At 37.6% G+C, this 25,450-nt stretch overlaps 1 protein-coding gene across 12 annotated transcripts in view; it reads left to right on the top strand.

Annotated features, from left to right (window-relative positions):
* Window positions 1-25,450, top strand: part of YAP1 (Yes1 associated transcriptional regulator) — a 131,196-nt gene that overhangs the window by 43,030 nt on the left and 62,716 nt on the right. For all 12 annotated transcript variants that reach the window (XM_032295680.1, XM_032295689.1, XM_032295685.1 and 9 more), the window contains exon 3: window positions 16,756-16,871. In XM_032295680.1, coding sequence (XP_032151571.1) covers window positions 16,756-16,871 — 116 coding nt within the window. The remainder of the gene's footprint in view (window positions 1-16,755; window positions 16,872-25,450) is intronic.

Genomic DNA, 25,450 nt, shown 5'->3' with positions numbered 1-25,450 from the left:
CTTGTTCTTTTGCAACTTTGGAGTCTGATTAGAGATTGGATCTTCCTTACTCCGTACCTCATATCACCTGGCATGATGACTTTTGCCCATGGTTGTTTCTCAGAAACATTCATTAATTGTGTATATGAAGGAATATAAATTACTGGTATGTGCTAGAAAAGAGATTTTGAGCAGCATGCTTCTTTTTTGTTTTTATTTTTTGAGATGGAGACTTGCTGTGTGGCCCAGGCCGGAGTGCAGTGGTGTGATCTCGGCTCATTGCAAGCTCCATCTCCCAGGTTCAAGTGATTCTCCTGCCTCAGCCTCCTGAGTAGCTGGGATTACAAGCACATACCACCAAACTCGACTACTTTTTTTGTATATTTAGTAGAGACAGAATTTCACCATGTTGGCCAGGCTGGCCTTGAACTCCTGACCTCAGGTGATCCTCCTGTCTCGGCCTCCCAAAGTACTGGGATTACAGGTGTTAGCCACTGTGCCCGGCCTGCTTACTACTTTACATAGAAATTAGAAGTGTCATTTTAGTGTTCTTTGTCTTTTGTCTGCCAAACAAGAAGTCTTAGGATGTTTTGATCTCTGACCAAGTGAAGTATTGCCAGTCAGTGGCTTGAGAGATTTTAAAGTGATGACAGTGCTTAGGCATCTTACATAGCAAATTGTTGAGATATAAAATCTGTTATCAAATAGTTTAGTTACCAAGTGAAGCCTGCATTATATAATGTATTTGATTATCTAATGGTTTCACCCAAATCTTTTTCTTCCTTTAAATGCCAACCTCAAGTGTAGGGGTTCTATCTTGTGCTGCTTATTTTTTAGCTCCCGCATGTCTGTAGAATTGTATATGGCTTGCAGTAATTTAAAAAATTTATATTGGCTTAATTTAAACCTTAGAACATTTAAAAAATATTAAGTCATTAAGAATGTTAATAGAACTTTGTTAAAAAAATTTTTACACATGCAAATCTTTTTTCGATGAAAATACATCCAAATAGTATTTCTTTTTTTTGGAGACAGAGTCTTGCTCTGTCACTCATACTGGAGTACAGTGGCATGATCTTGGCTCACTGTAGTCTTCGCCTCCTAGGTTCAAGTGATTCTTCTGACTCACTTTCCTGAGTAGCTAGGAGTACAGGTGTGCTCAGCTATTTTTAGTGTTTCTAGCGGAGATGAGATTTTACCATGTTGGCCAGGCTGGTCTTAAACTCCAGACCTCAAGTGATCTGCCCACCTTGGCCTCCCAAAGTGATGGGATTACAGGTAAGAGCCACTGTGTCTGGCCCCAAACAGCATGTCTTTTATCTAGCTGTTATAGTGTGGTAAAATTTCATCTTCTTTACCTTGATGAAATTATTAAACTTTTTTTTTAGTGCATATAGTACTTAGGTTTGTCACATTTCTTTCTTTTTATTATTTATTTATTTTTTTAAGATAGGGTCTCGCTCTATTGCCCAGGTTGGAGCATGGTGGCACAGTCAGGCTTACTACAGCCTTGATCTCTTGGGCTCAAGCGATTCTCTCACCTCAGCTTCCCCAGTGGGTAGGACTGTTGGCAGGCACCACCACACCCAGCAGTATTGTTTATTTTTTGTAGAGACAAAGTCTACTTTGTTACCCAGGCTGGTCTCAAACTTCTTAGTTCAAGTGACCCTCCTGCCTCCTGCCTCAGCCTCCCAAAGTGCTGGGATTACACCTGGCTTGTTTGTCACTTTTAATGGCTTAGGATTTCATTTGGTAGATGTTTACTTTATTTTGATGGTTGTGTGGGAGTGTCATAGAACAAAGTACCCAATCTTTAACCCTGCACAGCTTAATATTGTACTTTGACTTGTTCTCAAATCCACTGTTTTCAGAGGCAATTAAAATTAAGCCTTTTTGGGTATGAAATAAGCCTGAAGTCTTTATCTGAAGGAAGGGATTTGTCTGATTCTTGATTGTTCACACGGCTAGTCTCTCTGCCATTCTAGTTTTGTGACTTGTTGTTTATAGTACTGTTTCATTTCATTAAGAATTTTTTCTGCCTTATCATACTTATTTGTAGTTGCAAAGCCCATATCTCACAGTTGTGCCAAATGGAAATTCGAAGTCAACAGAAGTTACATAGAGATCTTGGTTTTCTTTTAATATTCTTACATATAATAAGTTGCACAGGTTCACTAAATTTCCTTTAATTTGATTACAATTCTTGGAAGAGAGGATTGAAAATATGGTTCAGTAGCACATTTAGAATTTTCACCAGGTCTTAGGCTGTGAAGGGAAAAAAACCATAATCTGCATGATTAATTTCCATACCTTTTAAAAATATATATATAATACATAACATATATACAAACATACATCATAATACATACATGGGATAATATAAAATTCACCATTTTAACAGTTTTTAAATATACATTCAGTGTTATTAGTCACAGTGTTACACAACCGACATCTATTTCCAGAATTCATTCATCATACCAATTAGAAACTCTGTACCTATTATATTAAATAACTCCCCATTCTCCCCTTTTCTCCAGCCTCTGGTAACGTCTGTTCTACTTTTTGTCTCTACGAATTTGCTTGTTGTAGGTACCCAATGTAAGTGAAATAATACGATATTTATTGTTTTCTGTAACACATTTGATTTTTTAAATTACAGAATTCTATTATATGTATATACCATATTTTGCTTAGGTATTTATTTGTTTTTGTTTCTTTTTGAGACAGAGTCTTGCTCTGTTGCCCAGGCTGGAGTGTAGTGGCGTGAACTTGGTTCACTATAAACTCCACGCCCCCAGGTTCAAGCGATTCCCCTGCCTCAGCTTCCTGAGTATCTGGGATAACAGGCACGAGCCACCATGCCCAGCTAATTTTTGTATTTTTAGTAGAGATGTAGTTTCACCACATTAGTCGGGCTGATCTCAAACTCCTGACTTCGTGATCCGCCCGCCTCGGACTCCCAAAGTGCTGGGATTACAGGCATGAGCCACCATGCCCAGCCAGGTATTTGTTAATGGGCACTTGAGCTGTTTCCCTTCCCCTGTTCTGTTATTGTGAATAATGTTGCTGTGAGCATTGGTATGCAAGTATCTGTTTGAGTCTCTGCTTTCAATTGTTTGGGGTATATACCTAAAAGTGAAATTGTTGGATCATGTAATTTTTTTACTTAATGTTTTGAGGAGCCACCGAACTGTTTTTCCACAGTGGCTGTACCATTTTACATTCTTACCAGCAATGCACAAAGGTTCCACTTTCTCCATATCCATGTCAACACTTGTTTTTCATATTTTTGATAGTAGGCATCAGAATGGGTATCTCTGTCACGAGTGGTGTTTTCATGGTTTTGACTTGCATTTTTCCAGTGGCTAGTGATGTTGAGCATCATCTTGTGTGGTTATTGGCCATTTGTTTATCTTTAGAGAAATGTCTATTAAGGTCCTTCTGTACCTTTTATATTTTATTTTTTAAGATAGAGTCTTGCTCTGTTGCCCAAGCTGGAGTGTAGTGCTGTATTCGTAGTTCACTGCAGCCTCGACCTTCCAGGCTCAAGTGAGTTGCCCACCTCTATGCACCAAGTGGCTGGGACCACAGACACATACCACGACGCCTGATTCATCTTTAAATTTTTTGTGGGCATAGGGTCTCGCTTTGTTGCCTAGGCTGATCTTGAACTTCTGGCCTCCCAATTCAGCTAGGTTCTAAATTCCTCATAAATCACCAAAAAAAAAAAAAAAAAGAAAAACCAAAAAAAACAAAACAATAAGGATTCACAGTTTTCACTATGATTACTATCTTGAATTTAGAAGGTAAAAAAGGGCAGGGTGCAGTGACTATAGCAATGGAAATTGAACTATGGCTGTTAATAGTATATGTATGTAGTCCCTGTATACTCTTAAGTGTAGACATTCTTGATTTTGGTGAGTCAAATAATCCTAGATCTATTTATTTTTTATCCTTCTATTTTATAATATATATCTATTAGCCTGTATTTGTTAAATGATAAATTTTAATATTACATGTTAGTTATACAATTATCTTGACAGTTGAGTTTAAGCAACACTATTGAACATAGAAGGGACTCTGTTACAGGCTAGAGGTACAAAGATTAATAGAACATGGTATGTATGTATGTATTTATTTATTTTTGAGACAGAGCCTTGCACTGTCTCCTGGGCTGGAGTACAATGGCACGATCTCGGCTTGCTTCAACCTCTGCCTCCCGGGTTCATGCAATTCTCCTGCCTCAGCCTCCTGAATAGCTGGGGTTACAGGCACACACCACAACACCCAGCTATTTTTTTTTTTTTTTTTTTTTTTAATAGAGATGGGCTTTCACTATGTTGGTCAGACTGGTCTCGAACTCCTGACCTCGGCATCCACCTGCCTCTGCCTCCCAAAGTGCTGGGATTACAGGTGTGAGCCACCACGTCTACCCATGGTCTTTATTCTTAAGAGTAGAACAGTACTTATCAACAAGAGATGATTTTTGTCTCTTTTCTTCCTGGGTACATTTGGCAAAGTTTGGAGACGTACTTGGTTGGTACAATCATGTTTAGTCTTTTTTCAGCCAGAGGGGTTTAGTTGAATTGTACTTGGGTTCTCTCATTTAAGTGGTACAGAAATCACACCTCTGTAATTTAGCCCATGCTTCCCCTTTGTCTTTCTTTCAAGAATGCTTCTCCAGCCTCTCCAGCTAGCTAATTTTATAGATTATTCCGCACTCTATTCAGAAGCTGTCACCTTTATGTGTCGTCCTCTGTATTGCTAGGTTGTACCAAGAACCTTTCCGTAAACACCCTAAGCTGCTCTCTCTCTCATTTTATGTTCAAGTTTTGTCTTTATGGAGCTTTCCCACTAGAAGATAAGCTCCTCCAGGTTAGGGACTATGTAGAGAGAGAGAGAGAGAGAGAGAGAGAGAGAGAGAGAGAGAGAGAGTGTGTGTGTGTGTGTGTGTGTGTGTGTGTGTATATTTTGATGTTAGCAGTACTTGACACTTAATAGGTGTTCAGTAAGTGCTTTAAACAAACTGTAGCTTGGATAATATTGTTTGGCTTAGGTTTAGTGTGGTTTTTATGTTGTATGGGTAGGATTGGAATTGTGGCAAGAGAAACTGATTGACAGGAGACTTGAGTTCTAGTTCTGCCTCTACCACCCATTAGTGCCGTCATCTCAGGCATGGTTGAGTGACCATTATGAGTTTTAATTCTGTCATGTATAGAGTCAGGGAGGGTTGGGCTACAAGGTTGAGAAGAGCACTCATTTCATAAGCTGTGTATCACAGCGCAGTTAACTGAGGCCAAACGACCTTATTGAACACAGTTGTGTATCTAGGAATAAACAGAAGAGGCTTCAGTGTAATTGCCAGATGTTTTCCCCATAATTTAAGACAGCAGATTAGAAACATTAGTTAATAGGAAATACCAAGCACCTGGGCATCTAAATGAAGAGGTCCTTTCACTTATCTGTGAAGAAACTTTTGGCCTATACTGTTTTTATTGATGACCTGGATAAGTGAACTATTACTGCATTCAATGTGGTTCACATTGAGCCTTTAGTAACCATTTCTTACCTGGCTAATGAAAAGCCAACTAAAGATGCTGATCAAACAGCTTTGTAGTGTGTTGTTTTTCAACCTCTGAGTCATTGACATGAAAGCAATCATAGATGCGGCTTCTACCAGTGACCCCGATGTTAGCAGCTTTTGGACAAGTGACAGGTAAGACACTGGCAATACACCTTTCACTCTGGCCTCTGTAGACAGCTTTGTTGATCTGAGAGGTTAAGTCTGGATTTTGTCTAGGGAAAGCCGAGCTACTCTGTGAGTCTGAAAATATGTGTTTTAGTCCCATTATGGACACAGTTGTGTCCATTTCTTTGTGTATAAAATGAAACCGTTGGTCAGGTGGTCTCCAAGTTTCCTTCTAACGTTATACTCTTCTGTGTAAGTTGCCCTTCGATTTCAGCAATTCTATTATTTTTATTTGCTAAATCACCAGATGAAGCCATTCAGAAGGTTACACTATTGTTTCAAAAATTCAGATTATGCCTGGACATAACTAAATAATCTAAATTTATTTTAGTGTGTGCATCAATTACTAGAAGTAAGTTGTGCTGTCTTTGGATAATTAAAGGGGAACTTAACAGCCTATTTTGGAAATACAGGTATTCTGGGTTTTTCCTCGAAAACATAGGAGAAGAGCATTGCATCTATTAACTGCTGTGTGGAGGCTGAGAGAGCTCAGGGAAACCTTCCTAAAATTGGACATTTGAGCTGGCCTCAAAGACTTGACGGGTGAGGAGTGGGGATGGGAAAGGAATTGAAGGAGACATGAAATAGTGATCTATGGGTGAAGATCCTTTTAGGTGTGAAGTGTTTTTTATATTTTGAGAGCTTTTGAATTTTCCTTTTCTCTTAAGATTTTAATCTTATCTCCACATGGACTTCATTTTTATAGACTGAGGTGTTTCAATTACAATTAGGCCTGGTCTTTGTTCCGTCCCTTAAGCCATCTTCATAGTTCATCTTTTCTTTAGTGGTTGCATTATGTCAGTCTTGAGCAATAGTGACCAAAATTTTCCACAGTATCACAGATACGAGTGATTCACAGATGGCAAAAGTCACTGCCCACTCTACCACTGCTCCTCCCCGCCACAGTTGTAGTGGACAAAACATTTTATGAAAACTCGTACATGTATAGAGTTATGTCTCTTCTTTTTTTTATTTGGGACGGAGTTTCCCTCTTGTTACCCAGGCTGGAGTGCAATGGCGCGATCTCGGCTCACCGCAACCTCCGCCTCCTGGGTTCAGGCAATTCTCCTGCCTCAGCCTCCTGAGTAGCTGGGATTACAGGCACGCGCCACCATGCCCAGCTAATTTTTTGTATCTTTAGTAGAGATGGGGTTTCACCGTGTTGACCAGGATGGTCTCGATCTCTTGACCTCATGATCCACCCGCCTCGGCCTCCCAAAGTGCTGAGATTACAGGCTTGAGCCACCGCGCCTGGCTTGTCTCTTCTTTAAAAAAAAAGATAGCAGAGAAATAATCTCTCTTTTATAATTCTTAGGTATGTCAACCTTCTCACCTTAAAATCCAATAGTGTTTTCTGATGTATCATTAAAATATCCGTTATTTTCTATGTGTTTATTATATGTGAATTAGAAATTCAATGAAGTGAGTTCTGTGGATAACCAAACTGAGTTCTGCTTCAGGAACCTTTTTTCAGTAATTATTAAGTTTTTTAGTTATTGGAAGAATTTTTAAAATAATTTCAGTGAAACGCCTAATGTATTTGCTGTACTCAATTACCTTTCTTCCAATTTAATAAACAGTCTTTTTGCTAACTTTTTAGATTCCCAGAGCTTGAGTTTATTCTTAGTGAGCTGCTAGACATTTGACATCTTAATGGGAGACTAGAAGAATGTTTCTCTCCATATAGAGGAACTCTTAAAAAAAAAAAAAAATCCGTAAGACCTAGAAACCTGTAAAATCATTCTCTGAGTAATCCTCATGTAACACTAAAGATCCAACCTGCTAGCATGGTTCTCATAGATGGAAGCAGTCTCTAAGTGTTCATGTTACTTAATAAGTACTTTACAGTATAACGTTTTTATTAATTTCTCTTTAATGACCATGACTGTGACTATTAGTAACATTTTCTACCAATATCCATAAAAATCCCCCTCAAAAAGGTGATAATATATTTCATAGTATAATGGAATTTCATAGTCATTTAACTTGAGAGGATCAAAGAAGAAAGCTGTGTTTTCACTGACAGGATCACATTTCAGTTGCAGCTTAACAGAAAGCAAGTTGAATCCTAGTTTTCAGCCTGAACAAATGATCTGATTCTGGTGAACTAGGGAATTTAAAGTATTTTTGTATGGTTATACCACGCTGTGCTCTCTTGCGCTCTCTCTGTAAACATGTTAAATCCAGAGGAGACAGAAGGGAGACATTTAATCTGTATTTATAATTTGGTTTTGAAGGACTGCTGACTCTTCTAAGTAAGACAGTCCTGAAAGCTTGATTTGTATGAGTGTCTAGCATTCATTTAAAAAAAAAATTAAACATGCATGTATGTATATATATGTATGTGTCTATATACCTATATACAGAGAGAACACAGCATGTTATAATCGTACAAAGAAAAATTAATGGATGGAAAAATGATGGGTGACTGTTGCAAGAATTTTTGGCCATGATTGAAAGAATCCTACCACTCTTTTGCCCCATATGAAATCCACAGATCTGGTAAACCACCTTAATATCTGTCATAGTCCTATATGTAAAATTTATTCATTAATTTATTATTGTCACCAGTAATCTTAATGTAGCCAAGGGTTCCCTAACTTCCTTTAAATTAATTTGTTACTTATTGGTAATTTAACCCCAGATGTGTTACTAACAGTTGAAAACTTGAATGTTGCCATAAATATGCAATGAATATGGTTTCAGGTTTGTAGCTATGATTCCCTCTCAGTAGACATGTGAGCCAAAAGACTGAAAAGTGTTGACATCAGATACTATTTTATTTACTTTAAAAATGGTTACATGGATAACATATTTTGTTTTGCACAACACAGTAAATAATCAATAAGTGAAGTATTTCTTCTTGTTTAGTGGTGGCCTGTTATATATCACAGCTGCTAAAGCCGGGGCTCAGAAAAGTCAAATTACTTCACCGAGATTGGGTAACCTGACTTCCAACTTAAATAAATCTAGTCTTTGTTCTCAATTCATACTTTAATGACTTTAGTGCCTTTCCACCACTATCCAGCCCTCTCTTCTGATTGTGGAAGCCCTGAAAGCATTACCAAAGTTTCAAAGTTATCTAAGTAATATTTCCTAAAATGACATCTAGCGAATAATGAAATATCAAAGTAGATTTTTTGTGTCATTTAATCAATAGTTAAGACTAAGTAAGACTGTATGCTTAATATTTATTTGAATAGAAACCATCTCATTATTTGACATACATTATGTATAGAATATGTAAAAGTTAAATTCTGTTATGTTTTGGGGTCCCTCCCCAAGTTATTTTACTAGCTTACAATATGAATCTTTTTAGAGGATTGAAGACATTCTGTAGTGTTATCAAACTTGTTAGAAGTACATGGTAAAGAATATAGATGGTTTCTTGACTGTATTATTTTCATCAAAATGGCTGGAGGAGGAGTGGGTGTCAGCAGTTGTTCATGTTACAAGTTCCTTAATACACTTTCTTTTGATGAAGATCATTCGCCCACTTTGCTAAGCAGTGTTTAGTGTAGATTTTCCTTACTCTTCCTGGTGATTTGCCCTTTGGGAAATGTTTCCCTGGCTGTTAGACTTGTGGTGTATTAATATTTTGGGGGGCTAAAGCCCTGTTATGTTGTTAACAGTTGAAAATTTGAATGTAACCATAAATATACAATGAATATAGTTCCACATTTGTAACTAGATTCCCTCACTGTAGTCGTATGAGCCAGCCAGCTGAACAGATCCTTATTTGGAAGCCACTGGTGTCTGATGTGGCCACAGAACGCTGATTATAGCTTTGTTTGACTGCCTAAACCTGTCTTCCTTCCTGGTGCTTAGTTGAGGGCCTTACTCCGAAGTCGTGTCATGGCAAAGGAGGTCAGAGTTGGTACCCATCACATTTGTTTCGTCTTCACAGTTTTTTTTTTTTCTGTCTTCTGTGCCTAGACTGACAATTACAAAATAAAAAGATAATACTTCCAGTGTCTCTAACCTGTGTAAGAAAGTTCACTTCTTTTTGACATCTAACATGTAGTAGTTCCATTTAAAATAGCATTTGCTCAGGAATGTCAGTTTAAACAAAACAGTAGAATATGAGAAGACCACTATTTTTTAAAGAAGTTGAATTCCTATTTGGCTCTTTTGAGTAAATAAATGTCTTACTGTATGTAAAGAGCTCAGATTATGAAATAATGTAAAATTGCTAGGTCAATTATTTTCTTAAAATAACTTGTCATTTAAGAAAATAACCAGGTGCTAATGAGTCTTCCCTGCTAATTTTTTAATTTTTTTTTTGAGGTGGAATCTCACCCTTGTCGCCCAGGCTAGAATGCAGTGGCGCGATCTCAGCTCACTTCAACCTCCGCCTCCTGGGTTCAAGTGATTCTTCTGTCTCAGACTCCTGAGTAGCTGGGATTACAGGCACCTGCCAATACGCCTGGCTAATTTTTGTATTTTTAATAGAGATGGGGTTTCACCATGTTGGCCAGGCTGGTCTGCAACTCCTTACCTCAGGTGATCTGCTCACCTCGGCCTCCCAAAGTGCTGAGATTACAAACGTGAGACACCATACCCAGCCTTGAAATATATTTTTATTTTTATTTCTGCCATTTCTCTTTTTTTTCTCTTTCCCCCCCAAGGTGATTATTATGAAAAGAGCTAGGTAGACCTTATAATTGGAATTCTAGTCTTTGTTCTCAATTCATACTTCATTGACATCTGTCATTTTCTTTATAAGAAATCAGGACAAACAATTTTTGAAGTATTGGGAGGAATGTTCTCAGTCACTATGACATTAGGAAAAGATGTTCAATTTTGCTGAACGTAATTTAGATAAAAATCATTTGGGATCAAGATTGAGAGAACTGTGTTTGCTTCATGAAGCCTCCCCTTGAGCTTTGGCATTATTCTCATGACTGGTCCATTCTCATCCCTTCCTTAGGGAATAATTATTTCCCAAGGAAGTTATATAAGCATGTCAGCACATCACTTTATTTGTCAGCAAGCATGGTTAAGTTGCATTTAAATTGGTTTCATACTTGTGAACAAATAAATGTTAATTTTATCAGACCTAAAGCTGTAGGGTCAGATTATAGTGAGGTACACAATTTGTAGACTTAAAATAAGTGGTCATATTTGCTTTTATGTATTTCTGCCCATACTTGTTCATAATTTTAACTCATTAACAGCCTTCAGTAATAACTTAATTATTTAAATTTCAATTTAAGATTCTAGTTTCTTGTAATACAGAAACAGTATTATCATAGAGGCAAAATGTGTAAGTCGTTTCATCCTTGTCAAGGAACTGTATATGCATAATCCCTGAATTTTTAAAGTTCTAGAAATAGTCCACCGTGGACATACACAGATACAAAAAGCATATAGTTGTAGTTTAGGAACTGTGGCTCATAGAAGGATTAGATTGAACAATGTATCATTGTTCCTAGAGTCAATTAAGCATGTAGGTTTAGCTAGTTTGGGAACAGCCTCTAGCATGTGACTCTATAACACTTGCACAACAAACATGGGCTTGATAAATGAGCAGTAAATCTGGGCTGACTGCCCACTCCCAGTACTGCCATCATAGTATTTTGAGGGCCTGACAACAATATTAGAAGCTTAAAACATTCTTCACATCATTTTGTATTATCCCTGGTTTTCCAGTTTTAATCTTATTGTTTCCTAAAAGTCAATTTTCCTCAATAAAAAAAGAATCTTTACTTGATCACTTGATTTCTCATTAGATACTAGGCTTCGTGGTCTTACATATAGTTAAATTCAAGCTCACTTTTCTTCAGGAGAGTGGGTGATTTGGTTGCCCAGACGTCTCATGTGGGCACATAAATCACGTTTTTGTCATGTTACTATTGTTCACCCTTATCAGAAAAAATTCAGTGTCTGAGCAGGTCACTGTCTTCAACAGTGCGTTGTTTGGGTTTTGCTCTCTTTTCCTCTTACAACACAATGAAGATGATTGTAAAGGTGTGTTAGGGGCTTCAACACTTAGCAGCTGTATTTTTTTAAAGTTTCTAATTATGATATTAGAAGTGTCCATAAAAAGTTTCTATTCATAACGTCTGTAGATTATATGAAATTCTTAACGCCTAATTTGTGCCATCTGACATCACAAAATCTTAGCAGATTTCGAAGGAATCAGCTTGTTAGGTAGCTGTGCACAGATACAAATGATTTAAGATTACACTGCTGTGATTTTGTGAAAAATGTGTTTTACTTGTTTTTTAGTTTAGAAGAAACATTTCAAAAATGGATTATGAAAAGAGAACAAAAGAAAAAATATAGTTAGGTTTAAGTTTATAACAGCTTCATTCTACTGATACTAGTTGTAGATTTTAACCAAGATCGAATTATTTTATAAATTGAGAGTTTCAGAGGATGCTTAACTCAGATAAGTGGTTTTGCTCGATCATGTACACACAATATTTACCCTCTAGCCATTTGTCATTCTTAAAACAATGTAGGTGATCAAATCTCAAAATAGTATCTAAGGCAGTGCTTCTCAAACTTTTAACGAACGTACAGAGGATCTCATTAAGCTGTAGATTCTTCATCAGTGGGTTGGGTGGAACCTGAGGTTCTGCAGTTCTGACTAGCCCCTGGGTGTGGTCAGTGCTGTTGGGACAAGGCCCACACTTTTGAGTAGCAGGGGTACAAAAGAATTGGTAGCAACCATACTTTGAAGTTTCTAAACTTTATCACAGTATCAGTGTCAATGTTAATCTGTTTCTGAGTATATTATTTTTAGTTGTTTATTTTACTAACCTACCTGAGCACTAACCTTCTACTAGTGCTTTCACAAATTAGCAGCATAAAATTCATCCTGAACTTTGAAGATCAATGTAAGAAAGTCATCAGTGTTTTGGTTACTATAAAATGCATTTTGATTACATTGTTCAGTGTTTCTTAAATAAGGGTTATAGATAAAGCATTTGAGAATAAAACATACAACCAATAATTTGAAGCATGTCTTAGAACGTATTAGGATGAGCTTTGGCTGATAAATATTGCTTATTATTTGCTTTGGTTTATATTGACAGAGATGACTATCTTATGGCTTAAATAAAAATTGATTGCATGGAGAGGTTTTTAGTAGTTAATATTTTGAGGCATTTGGTTACAGGAATGAGATTTTATTTTATTTTGTAATTATCACGCTGCTCCTCTTCCCCCAGGAGCCAGTATGTCTACACTTACTGAGTTCCTTTTTTAGTTCATTCTCCCTCTTTTGTTTTTTGGTTTTGTTTTTGTTTTTGACAGGCCAGGTGTTTGTTTACTGGCAGGTTGCAGTGCCGCACAGCTCCTCAGAGCCTGGCCGGCCAGCAGGCACCCAGGGTGCAGCGCTCAGCCTGCAGCGAGAGGGTCTCTGTTCACATGTCCAGGTTTCTGGTTTATTCTTTCTCTACGCTGATAGCTCTCTGCAGGTTGAAGTAGTGGTCCAGAAACATTTTTATCATTTCTATTCCTTGCCTTCAAACCTGCAGTGTCTGCTTGCCGCATCTCTTCATTACTTATCAGTGAAAACCAAACTCCCAAGCCGGGCGCGGTGGCTCAAGCCTGTAATCCCAGCACTTTGGGAGGCCGAGGCGGGTGGATCACGAGGTCAAGAGATCGAGACCATGCTGGTCAACACGGTGAAACCCCGTCTCTACTAAAGCTACAAAAAATTAGCTGGGCATGGTGGCGCGTGCCTGTAATCCCAGCTGCTCAGGAGGCTGAGGCAGGAGAGTTGCCTGAACCCAGGAGGCGGAGGTTGCGGTGAGCTGAGATTGCGCCATTGCACTCCAGCCTGGGTAACAAGAACGAAACTCCGTCTCAAAAAAAAAAAAAAAAAAACCAAACTCCCTGTTAAAGCTCTTAACCTAGACCTGTCATCTTCACTTAACTGAACTCTTGTCTCATTTTTAATAAAACATACTCATGACTCATTTACCATGAAGTTTTCCTATTTTAAATATTGGGCTAGCAATGGAATGAAATATTTGAGGGCTTTTTGTGTACCAGGAGTCACAGTCCTGGTTGCTTTTATATATGTTACTGAATTTAATCATTTAAACTCTGGAAAGTAAGTAAATCAGTCCTGCTTTATTGAAGGTGGAGTAGATTGATAAAATTTGCCCATGCAATCCAGATTGCCATTGGCAGAGCTGGAATTTTAATATACATCTGCCTTGCTTTTTTTTTCCCCCCCACAGAGGAGACTTTTAAAAGGAGGAAGCATCTGGGTCTTTAAAAGGTTGGATAGAAATTAGGTGTTTTGTGGGCCAGCTGGGGAAAAGATTACTCCTGAAGAAAGAGTAACCTGACTACCGCCTGCCTGCCTGTCTACCTGCCTCTCTACCTCCCTCCCTCCCTTTCTCCCTTCTTTCTTCCCTTTTCTTCCTCCTTCCCTCCCCTCCCTACATTCTCTCTCCTCTTCCCCTCCCCTCCTCCCTCCCTATGTTGCCCAGGCTGGAGTGCAGGGCACAATCTCAGCCCGTTATGTAATTATTTCCTAGGCTCAAGCAATCCTCTCACCTCAGCCTCCCAAGTATCTGGGACCACAGGTATGCACCACATGCCTGGCTCATATTTTATATTTTTCATAGAAATGGGATTTCACTGTGTTGTCCAGCCTGGTCTCAAACTGAGCTCAAATGATCTACCTGTCTCTGCCTCCCAATGTGCTAGAATTAAAGATGTGAGCCACCATGCCTGGCCTTTTGTGGTTTTCTTAATAACATTTTCTTTTCTTTAACTTACTTTATTGTAAGAATACAGTATATAACATACAACATAATGGACTGTCAACAGTAGGCTGTCAGTAATTAAGTTTTTGGGAATAAAAAGTTATATGTGGATATTTGACTGTGTGGGAGGGTTGGTGCCCCTAACTCTTGCATCATTCATGGGCCAACAGTATACTGTTGCAAATTGATAAAAACAGCATTTATTTTTCATGGTTTAATCTTATAGAATAAATGTTAACAAAATATTCTCAAGTTAATTTTATTCTACATTTTCTTTGGCATCTAAATGGGCGCATGTATTTTTTTTTTTTCTTTTCTGAGACACAGTTTCACTCTGTAACCCAGGCTGGAGCACAGTGGTACAATCTTGGTACAAACCTCTGCCTCCTGTGTTCAAGCGATTCTCCTGCCTCAGCCTCCTGAGAAGCTGGGATTACAGGCATCCATGCCCGGCTAATTTTTGTATTTTTAGTGGAGATAAGGTTTCACCATGTTAGCCAGGATGGTCTCAAACTCCTGACCTCGTGATCCATCCACCTTGGGCTCCCAAAGTGCTGGGATTATAGGCGTGAGCCTCCCTGCTCAGCCATGTGCATGTATTTATAGTTGGAAAATTAGGTAATAGCATCTTTATTCCTTAAAAGAGATGTAGATCTTTTTTTCTCCCAGGCCAGGCACAGTGGCTCGCACCTGTAATCCCAGCACTTTGGGAGCCAGAGGTGGGTGGATCACTTTAGGTCAGGAGTTCAAGAGCAGCCTGGCCAACATGGGAAAAACCCCGTCTCTACTAAAAATGCAAAAAAATTAGCTGGGTGTGGTGGCACACACCTGTAATCCCAGCTACTTGGAAGGCTGAGGCATGAGAATTGCTTGAACTTGGAAGTTGGAGATTGCATTGAGCCAAGATCACAGCCCTGCACTCCAGCCTGGGTTACGGAGTGAGACCATCTCAAAAAAAAAAAAAAAAAAAAAGAATTTCCCATATTTAACTCCCATTCTAGCTAGAAAATGTGATTCTTAGTGTATTAGTGATAAGATAGAATTATTGGTGAGATAGCAGTCTATATCCATTTTAGGATAGTTAATGGTACAAAATATCATTTCTTTGCTGTTTCCATGGTTATCAGTAGGATTATTAAAGAAGAGAAAACTCAGATTTGAAACTTAGCTACCAAAAAAAATGTTTAGCCAAACATTTTGATATTAATTCTTTCTGTATACTTTCACTACACAAACACACACACACACTTTAAACAATTAGCCTTGTCGAGTACATACTGTTTTATAACCTAGTTTTTAAAACTGTGTTAATATTTTTCATATCATGTAGTCTTCTAAAACATTTTCAATAGCTGCTTGCAGTCCATCGTATGTAATCATGTTTAAGCAATTCCCTATCATTAAATGTTAAGTGGCTTTCAAATTTTTGCTGTAATAAATTATACTGAAGAGAGGTTTATATATAAAGTTTTGATTACTTCTGGCTATTAATGCAGCGTACTTTTTAAGGTAGTTTTATTTGTATAATATATTAAGTTTTTCTTCATTGAAACAATGAAACTTTGCTACAAGAAAAGTTAGTACTTATTGAAAGCTTTAATGTGCTAGATGCCTTGCAGTCTTATATTTCACAGAATTTTTAGCTGTTTTCATTCCCAACTTTACATATTAAGAAATCTATATGTATATGTGTATTAGTAGGTTAACAGTTATGTAGAAAATGTTCAGCAAATATCAGAGGGCTTTGTATAAGAACATGTTATTCAGCAGTCACAGGAGAAAATGAAAACTTAGAGATGAAGTTTTAAATTCTGCTTTGGCTTTGCAGTATATAAGAAGACGATTTTTTGGGTTTTGTGGTGTTTTACTTTAAAAAGGGCTAAAAATTACATTATTTGGCATTCTCACCTCTAGGAGAAAATAAATGTGATTTTTTTTTTTTTTTTAATCTTGGGTTTTAGTCTTATAGTTTCTCTCTTAGTGTACAAACTACATTGTACCTTTACATTAGAAGTGAGTAATAATTAACTTACAGTTGAAGATGATTTTCTTTCACTTAAAATTCCAGGCATAACCTTTTCAGATGTTACACTTGTAAGATCTAAAGGGTGAAAGTTGAGTGATTTAAGGGTGAAAAATGTCTGTTGCAAAGGGAGGGTGGTGGGAGCAGTGAGATGCTGTGACTTGTTGCTTTTACAGAGCTCACTTGGTACCCTTTGATTATGAGCCCACAAATAAGAATTGTTTTTGGAACCTGGTATTTGTTTCCTAATGCAGTGTTTTGTTTTGTCTTAGTCACATCGATCAGACAACAACATGGCAGGACCCCAGGAAGGCCATGCTGTCTCAGATGAACGTTACAGCCCCCACCAGTCCACCTGTGCAGCAGAATATGATGAATTCGGCCTCAGGTGAGTGAGACACTGTAATTACAGCACATGGAGTAATGCTTATGCATTGGTAAAAGTTGCTGTGGAAAACAGTCATTACTCTTTTACAGAAACTGGAGCATGGGTGATGTTGATTGTCTCTCCAGTTTCATACAGAAGACATATTCCATTTTAAAACAACGTAAGCTATTTTATTGCCTTGTATTAGCAGTTAATGCATAAGGGGGGCAAATAACTGAAAGCCACCAGTTCTTTAAGATTTGGTTCTGAAGCAAGTATCTCAAATTTTTAGTTCTGTTAATTTTGACATATTTGTGTTTATTCTGCTGCTTTCTTGTGTCTCAGGTAGTTTAGTTGAAGTTTCCTTCTTCCCTTTGTGGTTTGGATAGAAAGCCAAGTTATGGTGTTCTTATTTTTTTATTAAAAAATTTTTTTTGCTATGGTGTTCTTAACCCAACTCATAACATGGTTATTCATTCTACTCTGAAAATATCTGAAAGGCAGTAACTTTTGTAAAACCAAACGAGTATTTCTTATTCCCAGGGTGAGCATGGATTATTAAATACATCTTCACCTTTTTTTTTTTACAGAAGATAAACCTGAGTATAAATCTTTTTTTCTGCCCCTTATTTGTCAATTTACTTGAATCTGCAGTTTTTCTCATCTACATAATGGAGAGTAACAGTGCCCCTTATGATAGAAGGGAGGATATGAAAGAAAATAATGCAATTCATATGAAGCTTCACGTAATTACAGAGTATGCAGTAAGTGAAAGCTTAGCTCCTTCATCTTCCCTATCAGATACTGTCTAGCTTCTTTCTCCTTTGTTAGGTGGGTCCAAGGCCACAGTTAGTCCATTATGTACCTTCGTACGTGTTAGGACAAGGTGCCCTTCTTCTGGGAAATTGAGATTACAATGACCTGTGATTGCATCACCATACTCCAGCCTGGGTGACAGAGTGGGACCCTGTCTTTAAAAAAAAAAATTGTGTGTCTTATTTGTAAAGTATGAAATGTTTTAATATACTACATAAAAATTAGTAGGCATGCGTATACATGTCTATATATAAATAACATGTTTAAATGTCTAAATGATAGAGCTGTAAAGAGGTGACTTTGACACAGTTTCAGTGGAGTGGCAAAAAGCATGACTGGAGCGTTAGGAGTGAGGGGAAGAAGGAATAAAGGAGAGGGTTGTGAGGAGAGAGTTGAAAGGAGGAACTGAAATGGGAAAAGCCACTCCGAAGAGGCTTGAGCATGTTTACATGGTGCTGGAAGGTATTTGACAATAATAATTGTATAATAATAATTCTTGTTTATATCCCAGGCATGCTGTGAAGGTCCATTTTGCACTGTCTCATTTAAGATCCCATGTTCTTCATTGTACGTTAATCATAGATACGATAACTGACAGAGCAAAGCCTCAGAGAAAGCAGAAGCAACTGGGAGCCACTAATGAACGTCCTGGAGGCGTTATTTTTAAATACTATTGATAGTAGATAATATTGGGGAACTGCTTCTCCAGAAGGTGGTAGGTATAGAGATGATGTTTGCTTAAGGAGGCCTTGTTTCAAATAAAATACTGTTCCTTAGAGAGAAGAGAATATTCAAAGAGAACACTCCATTATGGGACAATCATACAGTATGTGGAGGGAAAGGAAGAGACTAGCTGACAGGTCCAATACCCAAAGGCTTTTTAAAACATCAACAACAACACTAATTCCAGGAAGCACCAAAACTTTCAAAATTAGAGTGAAGTGTTATGTTAAATAACACTGGGAATTAAATAAATTCTGATTCTGAATTCCCAGAATCAGAATATTCTGAATTTGGTCACATGGAGGCTTGCTGATCAAGTGCTGAGGGTATCGATAATATCTTTACAGCGAATGCCTCTTTTTCCTTTAAATTACATGCACTTGTTTGTTGTCTTTTCTTCCATTTCAGTGGAAGCCCATGGTTTTGATATGCTTTGGAATGAATGTCACTGTAATCTTGATATATCTCATGTTCACATATAATTATAGCCATAATGTCATGTTAATAAGTGAAGCAAAAGCATGCTCGTCTCTGCTTGAAAAAACGGTCTTTTAAGGAGTTTTTTAAATCTTAGAGACAGTGAACAAGGAGAATTGTGAGAGCATTTAAGTAAATTTTGAGGGCATTTAATCTAACAAAGCAGAAAATCGCTTCCCTGAAGCAGGCTATCTACAGAAAATTTTCACCCTTAAAGGGTTGCCTTCTGAATGGCTAACCCAAAGCTACACCGTGCTTCTGAAGTACTCTATTGGGTTAATCATGCTAAATACAACTTGATTTACATTTTTATTACTTATTAATTTAACAAGGACTTTCTCACTTTGCTTTTCTTGAAAAAGAATTCTCGTCATTCATAATTGAGTCCAGCTTCATGTTCTGCTCTGACTTCTTGTTTCTCATCAGACTGCTTTCCTTAAGTTACTGTCATTTTCTGTAGACTCCCCAAACCTGTTTTATGCATAATATTTGTGGTTGACTAGGCTGAAAGATCTTTTAAGATTCTTTCTAATTCTTAAGATTTTATGAAACTCTATTTCATTTTCTAATTTGCCTTAGCAAAAATGATGAGTTTAATTATGCTTTTATAAGTCCTTTTTCAAAATGTGAAGTTGAAATGGTGGATTTCATTTATAGACTAGAGACCAGTGGTTTTGTGATTGGGCAGATTTCCAAATATCTGTAACTGAGAATCACCCAAAACAAAGGTGCACTTGGAAAAGGTTCTAGAGGCAAGACTCAATACATCCTTGTAAGAAGATTAATTTATATTCTTTAACTGTGTCATTTAAGTGACAGGTAAGTGACAGCAAACTTTGTGAAAGAATTGGAAAGGTGAGGAAGAAGAAAATAGAAAAATAAGAGGAAATTGAATAATTTAGTAAGATAATGGTTTTATTTTACTTTATTCTGTATTAAAATATTCAATACATAAATATATGTGTATGTAAAGTCTAGTCTACTAAATTACTTGAGATGATTGCCCTTTAAAAGTTATAATGCGTAAGCCTGGATGTGGTGGCTCATACCTATAATCCCAGCACTTTGAGAGGCCAAGGTGGGAGGATTGCTTGAGCCTAGGAGTTCAAGACCAGCCTGGGCAACATAAGGAGAGCCTGACTCTATTAAAAATAAAAATAAAAATTAGCCAGGTATAGTGGCCATATGCCTGTGGTGCCAGCATTGTGGGTGACAGATTGGGAGGATCGCTTGAGCCCAAGAGGTCAAGGCTGCAGTGAGCCATGTTCGCACCACTGCATCCCAGCCTGGACAAGAGTGAGAACCTGTCTCAAAAATAAAAAAAGTTATATAAATTTGTTACTTTATATACACACACACATATATAATAGTTATTTGTTACTTGCTTAGGATCCATAGTTTTTCCCTACGTAGTGAGAAGGTAAACATTTCATGATTTTTGTGTTCAACATTAGAAAACAAAGCCCTGGGGAGTGAAAAGTGATACTTCTTTAGCTCTATTTTTATGATACATATTGAATTTTTTAATTTTAACACTGATCGACACAATTGCTGAATCTTCAAGTGACAGTAAAGTCAAAGTACATTCTGTGATAATCCAAAAATAACTGTATGCCAAATAGCTACTTAGGATCATTAAAAATTATGTCTTGATTTATATTAGGCAGAATTAACCCATTTATCTGCTTTTGAGAAATGTACATTTGATAACACCCCAAAGCCCACATGTCTTATTACAGGTACATTTTAGGAAATTCATTATTTGTATATTTTATTAGAAATTATTGGGATTGATTTGACAATTCTTAACTCTACCAATGTAGCACTTTCAGATTTCTCTTTTAAGAAAAACTGTGAGGAATTCCTAGGAAATAACCTCAGGGGATCGGTTGAGAAAATGCCCTCTTGATCATGAAAAGGTGATACATGTTAGAAGAGTGTGTTAAGCACCTTCCTTCGAGTGGGGAAAAGTGTTAAGAAGCAAGCAAAATGAGTAGTATAGAGCTGCCTTAACGTTCGCCTGTTGCAGTCTCCTGCCTGTGTAGTATCTCTCAGCACCAAAGATCAAATGAGAGATTGTTACCAAGAAAAATGAGAGGGCTAGAAAATAGATGTGAAATATAAGAATGATGGGTAAATCACGCATTAATTTAGGTTTTAACTTTATAAAGCACAGAGAGGGTAAAGATGTGTGAAAAGTTGCAGAGCCGACAGGGTTAAAATGTTGATAATTCCTACTTAATGTGTTGTAGTTCATAAACTTTGAAGTTCTACTTTTCACCTTTGAAAGAGAGACGATTTACAATAAGGGTTAATACCAAGGGCTCTTGAAATCCCATGGATCTGGTTTGAATCCCAGCCATCGTTTATCGTCCATGAAATCTTGGACAAGTTACCGTATCTACCTGTATTTGTCACTTGGAAAAATGAGATAATAACTCATAGAGCTGTTGTGAACATTAAATGACAGAATCCATATCACATAGTCAAAATGTATTATTAATAGTATATGGTGCTTGGTGTAGTGTCTTGCATATATAATAGGTAAATAAATGTGATCTAATATTTTACAATTTAATCAGTTTATAATACCAGGTAGCCACTGTTACTTTGTTAAAAATCTGTTACTGTCTTTGAAATTATGTTTATCTCTGTAAGCTTTTTATCATCAAGTTGGGGTCATTTGCTCTTATCCAAGTAGTTGGTTCCTGATTCTTCTAAAAGTTCTTGATTATTATAAGATGGAAATTGTCACTCAGAAGTCACAATATATGGGAAAAGACTATACTAATGAGAAACTTAATAGCAATGAACTATAACAAATAAAGCCCAAAGTCAGAGCAATGAAGAGACACAGACAATGTATTTGACTGGTTACTCTCAGGTTTGTATTCCAGATATCTTTTTAAAAAACTTTTTTAATAAAAACACTTTTTTAAAAAAAAGCAAAATTGCTATTTTCTATTTCCCATCTAGAAATTTGGTAAATTAAGAGAAATGGCCCTACGAAATGAAAAAATAGTACAAGAAAAAGCATAATAATCCAGAATCAATAATAACCATTTCTTAAGAAGCTTGGTGGTTTTATATAGCTTGTGGCTTGATTTACTTGTTGATGAAGTTCCTAAAAAATGGTTGGTAATATACAAACAACCACCATTTTTCTTAATACTATGGTCAGTCCATTTCATTTTAACAAAAGATGCCAGTATGGAATATGAAGATGAAAATTTTTTCTTTTTGAAATAAAAAAGTAATTTATTGATAATATTCAAATTGCATATGGCATTAGCTTGTAATTATTGTATCTATTCTAGTATAGGAGTTTTTCTGATGGCTGACACATGGCACTTTTTAATCATGGCTCTTGACTTCGCCGCATAATGATATGCCACCTGTGTCAGGGCAACTAATGGCTTTGATTTGACTCTGATGGTGTGAGTCTTTCACTTCCTCTCCACTGGGAATCACTCTTGATGTTGTTTAATTCCCGTCATGATTTTTAAAGTATTAATTTCTTCATTCTTTCTGTAAAGAAACCCACATTCATTATGCTGAGAGGTGGGTATATAGTTACTTTGTATTTTAGTAGCTGTAGATCACTATTTTTTCTAATAGTGCCACTTTTTTTTTTTTTAATTTTATTTTACTTTAGGTTCTGGGGTACATGTGCAGGTCATGCAGGGTCATTGCATAGGTGCATATTATATCCAGCATTTCTCCCATGTTATCCCTCCCCACCCCCCTCTGTCCCTCCCCTAGCCCCCCGCCAACTACCCCCAGTGTGTGATGCTCCTCTCCCTGAGTCCACCTGTTGTCCTTGTTCAACACCTGCCTATGAGTGAGAACATGTGGTGTTTGGTTTTCTGTTCTTGTAGTGCCACATATTTTTAAAGGATTATTTCTGCCGGGCGCGGTGGCTCAAGCCTGTAATCCCAGCACTTTGGGAGGCCGAGGCGGGTGGATCACGAGGTCAAGAGATCGAGACCATCCTGGTCAACATGGTGAAACCCCATCTCTACTAAAAACTACAAAAAATTAGCTGGGCATGGTGGCGCGTGCCTGTAATCCCAGCTACTCAGGAGGCTGAGGCAGGAGAATTGCCTGAACCCAGGAGGCGGAGGTTGCGGTGAGCCGAGATCGTGCCATTGCACTCCAGCCTGGGTAACAAGAGTGAAACTCCGTCTCAAAAAAAAAAAAGGATTATTTCAATTTGAGAATCATGATATCCACAATAACTATCTACATCTCAAATGTATTGGGGGTGTTCGTATTCTTAGTTACATGCCTGATTATTCCGTATAAGGTAGTTCTTTCCTGTCATCTTTGCTTTACTTTAGAGATTATGTTCTAAAAAAGGGGAAACATATAGAAACTCAAGATTGTTGGGTGCTATTGATCTTAGAGCACAGATATCAAATAGTTTTTGAAATATATTAGAAGCCTTTGAAGTAATCATTTGAGATAGGAAAATTTATTTGCATTTTGAATGTTATTAAGATTTTAAGGTAGACCGGATGTGGTGGCTCACACCTGTAATCCCAGCACTTTGGGAGGCTGAGGTGGGCAGATCACCTGAGGTTAAGAGTTTGAGACCAGCCTGGCCAACACAGTGAAACCCCACTTCTATTAAAAATACAAAAATTAGCTGGGTGTGCTGCTGGGCGCCTATAATCCCAGCTCCTCAGGTGGCTGAGGCAGGAGAATTGTTTGAACCCCGGAGGCAGAGGTTGCAGTGACCTGAGATTATACCACTGTACTTCAGCCTGGGAGACGACAGCGAGACCCCATCTCATAAAAAGAAAAATAATGCAAAGAAAAAAAATTTAGGTCCATGAGTATCATTTCAACCAGCTCTCTCAATAAAATGACTTGTTACATATTGGGGCATAAAAATAGAAGTGTTTGTGTTCAACTTTTCTTCAGTGATTATTTGTAGATTTTTGGAAACTTTGCTGAGCTTTGGAGTAGAGAGAATGAGAAAGAGGTTAAATTATTTCCATTTAAGAACCAGCTCAAATGCCTGTGTTATTCTCTTGATAAGTGTTGGAATATTATTTTTGTCTTTCCCACTGATTTCTAAATCCTTCTGGTTACTCTATTGCTACAGTAATTTTATGACTCATAAGAGGAGTATTTGTGTGAAAGATTAAGATGCTAATTCTTTAAAAATGATATTCGTAGACTACCATATATAGGCAGCTTAAGTGAAATAGAATAAATCTTGCAACAGTGGACACAGTTTTCCAAAATAAGGTTTTCTTTTGATGTTAGTAAGGTAAGGAAGTGGTAAAACTTACTTTAGGTTAAAATTGTAATGCAAGGTATTTATTTGAGCAGTCTGAAGTCTAAGTGTGCTATTCTAAGTGTTATTCCTTCAGTAAAGTCTAAGTGTTATTCCTTCAGTAAAACTTTACAGAAAGCTAATCTTTCATAAATAAACTTAGTAAAGCTCTAAGCCATTTCATTGAGTTAAAATCTAAAAGACTTAAGTTGCACCGAAGAGAGTCTGAAGAGTTGCATATTAGTGGTATCGTTGAGCTTATACTTGACCTTTTCTTCTAGAAAGTTCTTACAGCTATAACCTAATAGGAAAATGATTTTCTTTTTCTTTTTTTCTTTCTTTTTTCTTTTCTTTTCTTTCTTTCTTTCTTTTTTTTTTTTTTTTTTGAGACAGTGTCTCTCTCTGTCACCCAGGCTGGAGTGCAGTGGTACGAGCTTGGCTCACTGCAACCTCCACTTCCCAGGTTCGAGCAGCTGTCTGCCTCAACCTCCCGAGTAGCTGGGATTACAGGTGCCCGCCACCATGCCTGGCTAATTTTTGTATTTTTAGTAGAGAGGGGGTTTCACCATGTTGGCCAGGCTGATCTTGAACTCCTGACCATGGGATCCACCCGCCTCCTCCTCCCAAAGTGTTGGGATTACAGACATAAGCCACCGCATCTGGCTGGAAAATGATTTTTTAAACCGTCACATAGTTTTACCTTGAGACAGTTGTATTTTTCCCTTCTTGAATGTCGTTCATTCAACATCAAATGCCCTGCTTTATGCTATGCACTGTGATTGCAGAATCAAGCTCAGACAGACTTTTTCTATATAATTATAGAAAATGTGGCAGGGCTGGGTGCAGTGGCTCACGGCTGTAATCCCAGCACTTTGGGAGGCTGAGGAGGGCGGATCTCCAGAGGTCAGGAGTTTGAGACTAGCTTGGCCAACTTGGTGGAAACCCCATCTTTACTAAAAATATAAAACATTAGCTGGGCATGGTGACACATGCCTGTAATCCCAGCTACTCAGAAGGTTGAGGCAGGAGAATTCCTTGAACCCAGAAGGCGGAGGTTGTAGTGAGCCAAGATTGTGCCACTGTACTCCAGCCTAAGCAACAAGAGTGAGACTCTCTCAAAAAAAAAAAAAAAAGTTATAGCAGGCGTATGGACTAAGTACTGAGAAAGTAGGCAGAGAGGAACACAGGTCAGTAGTGGAAAGGGAGAACAGTGAAGACCTTTTTTTTTTTTGGCCAAAGGGTGTTGCTCCATCACCCAGGCTAGAGGACAGTGACATGATCACAGCTCACTGCAGCTTCA

The sequence above is a fragment of the Sapajus apella genome, unplaced genomic scaffold, assembly GCF_009761245.1.
Source record: "Sapajus apella isolate SASKATOON/1434 unplaced genomic scaffold, GSC_monkey_1.0 scaffold34, whole genome shotgun sequence".
In the NCBI taxonomy this organism is placed as follows: domain Eukaryota; kingdom Metazoa; phylum Chordata; class Mammalia; order Primates; family Cebidae; genus Sapajus; species Sapajus apella.
Note: the sequence above shows the minus strand (reverse complement) of the source record. Positions and strands in the feature narration are given on the sequence as shown.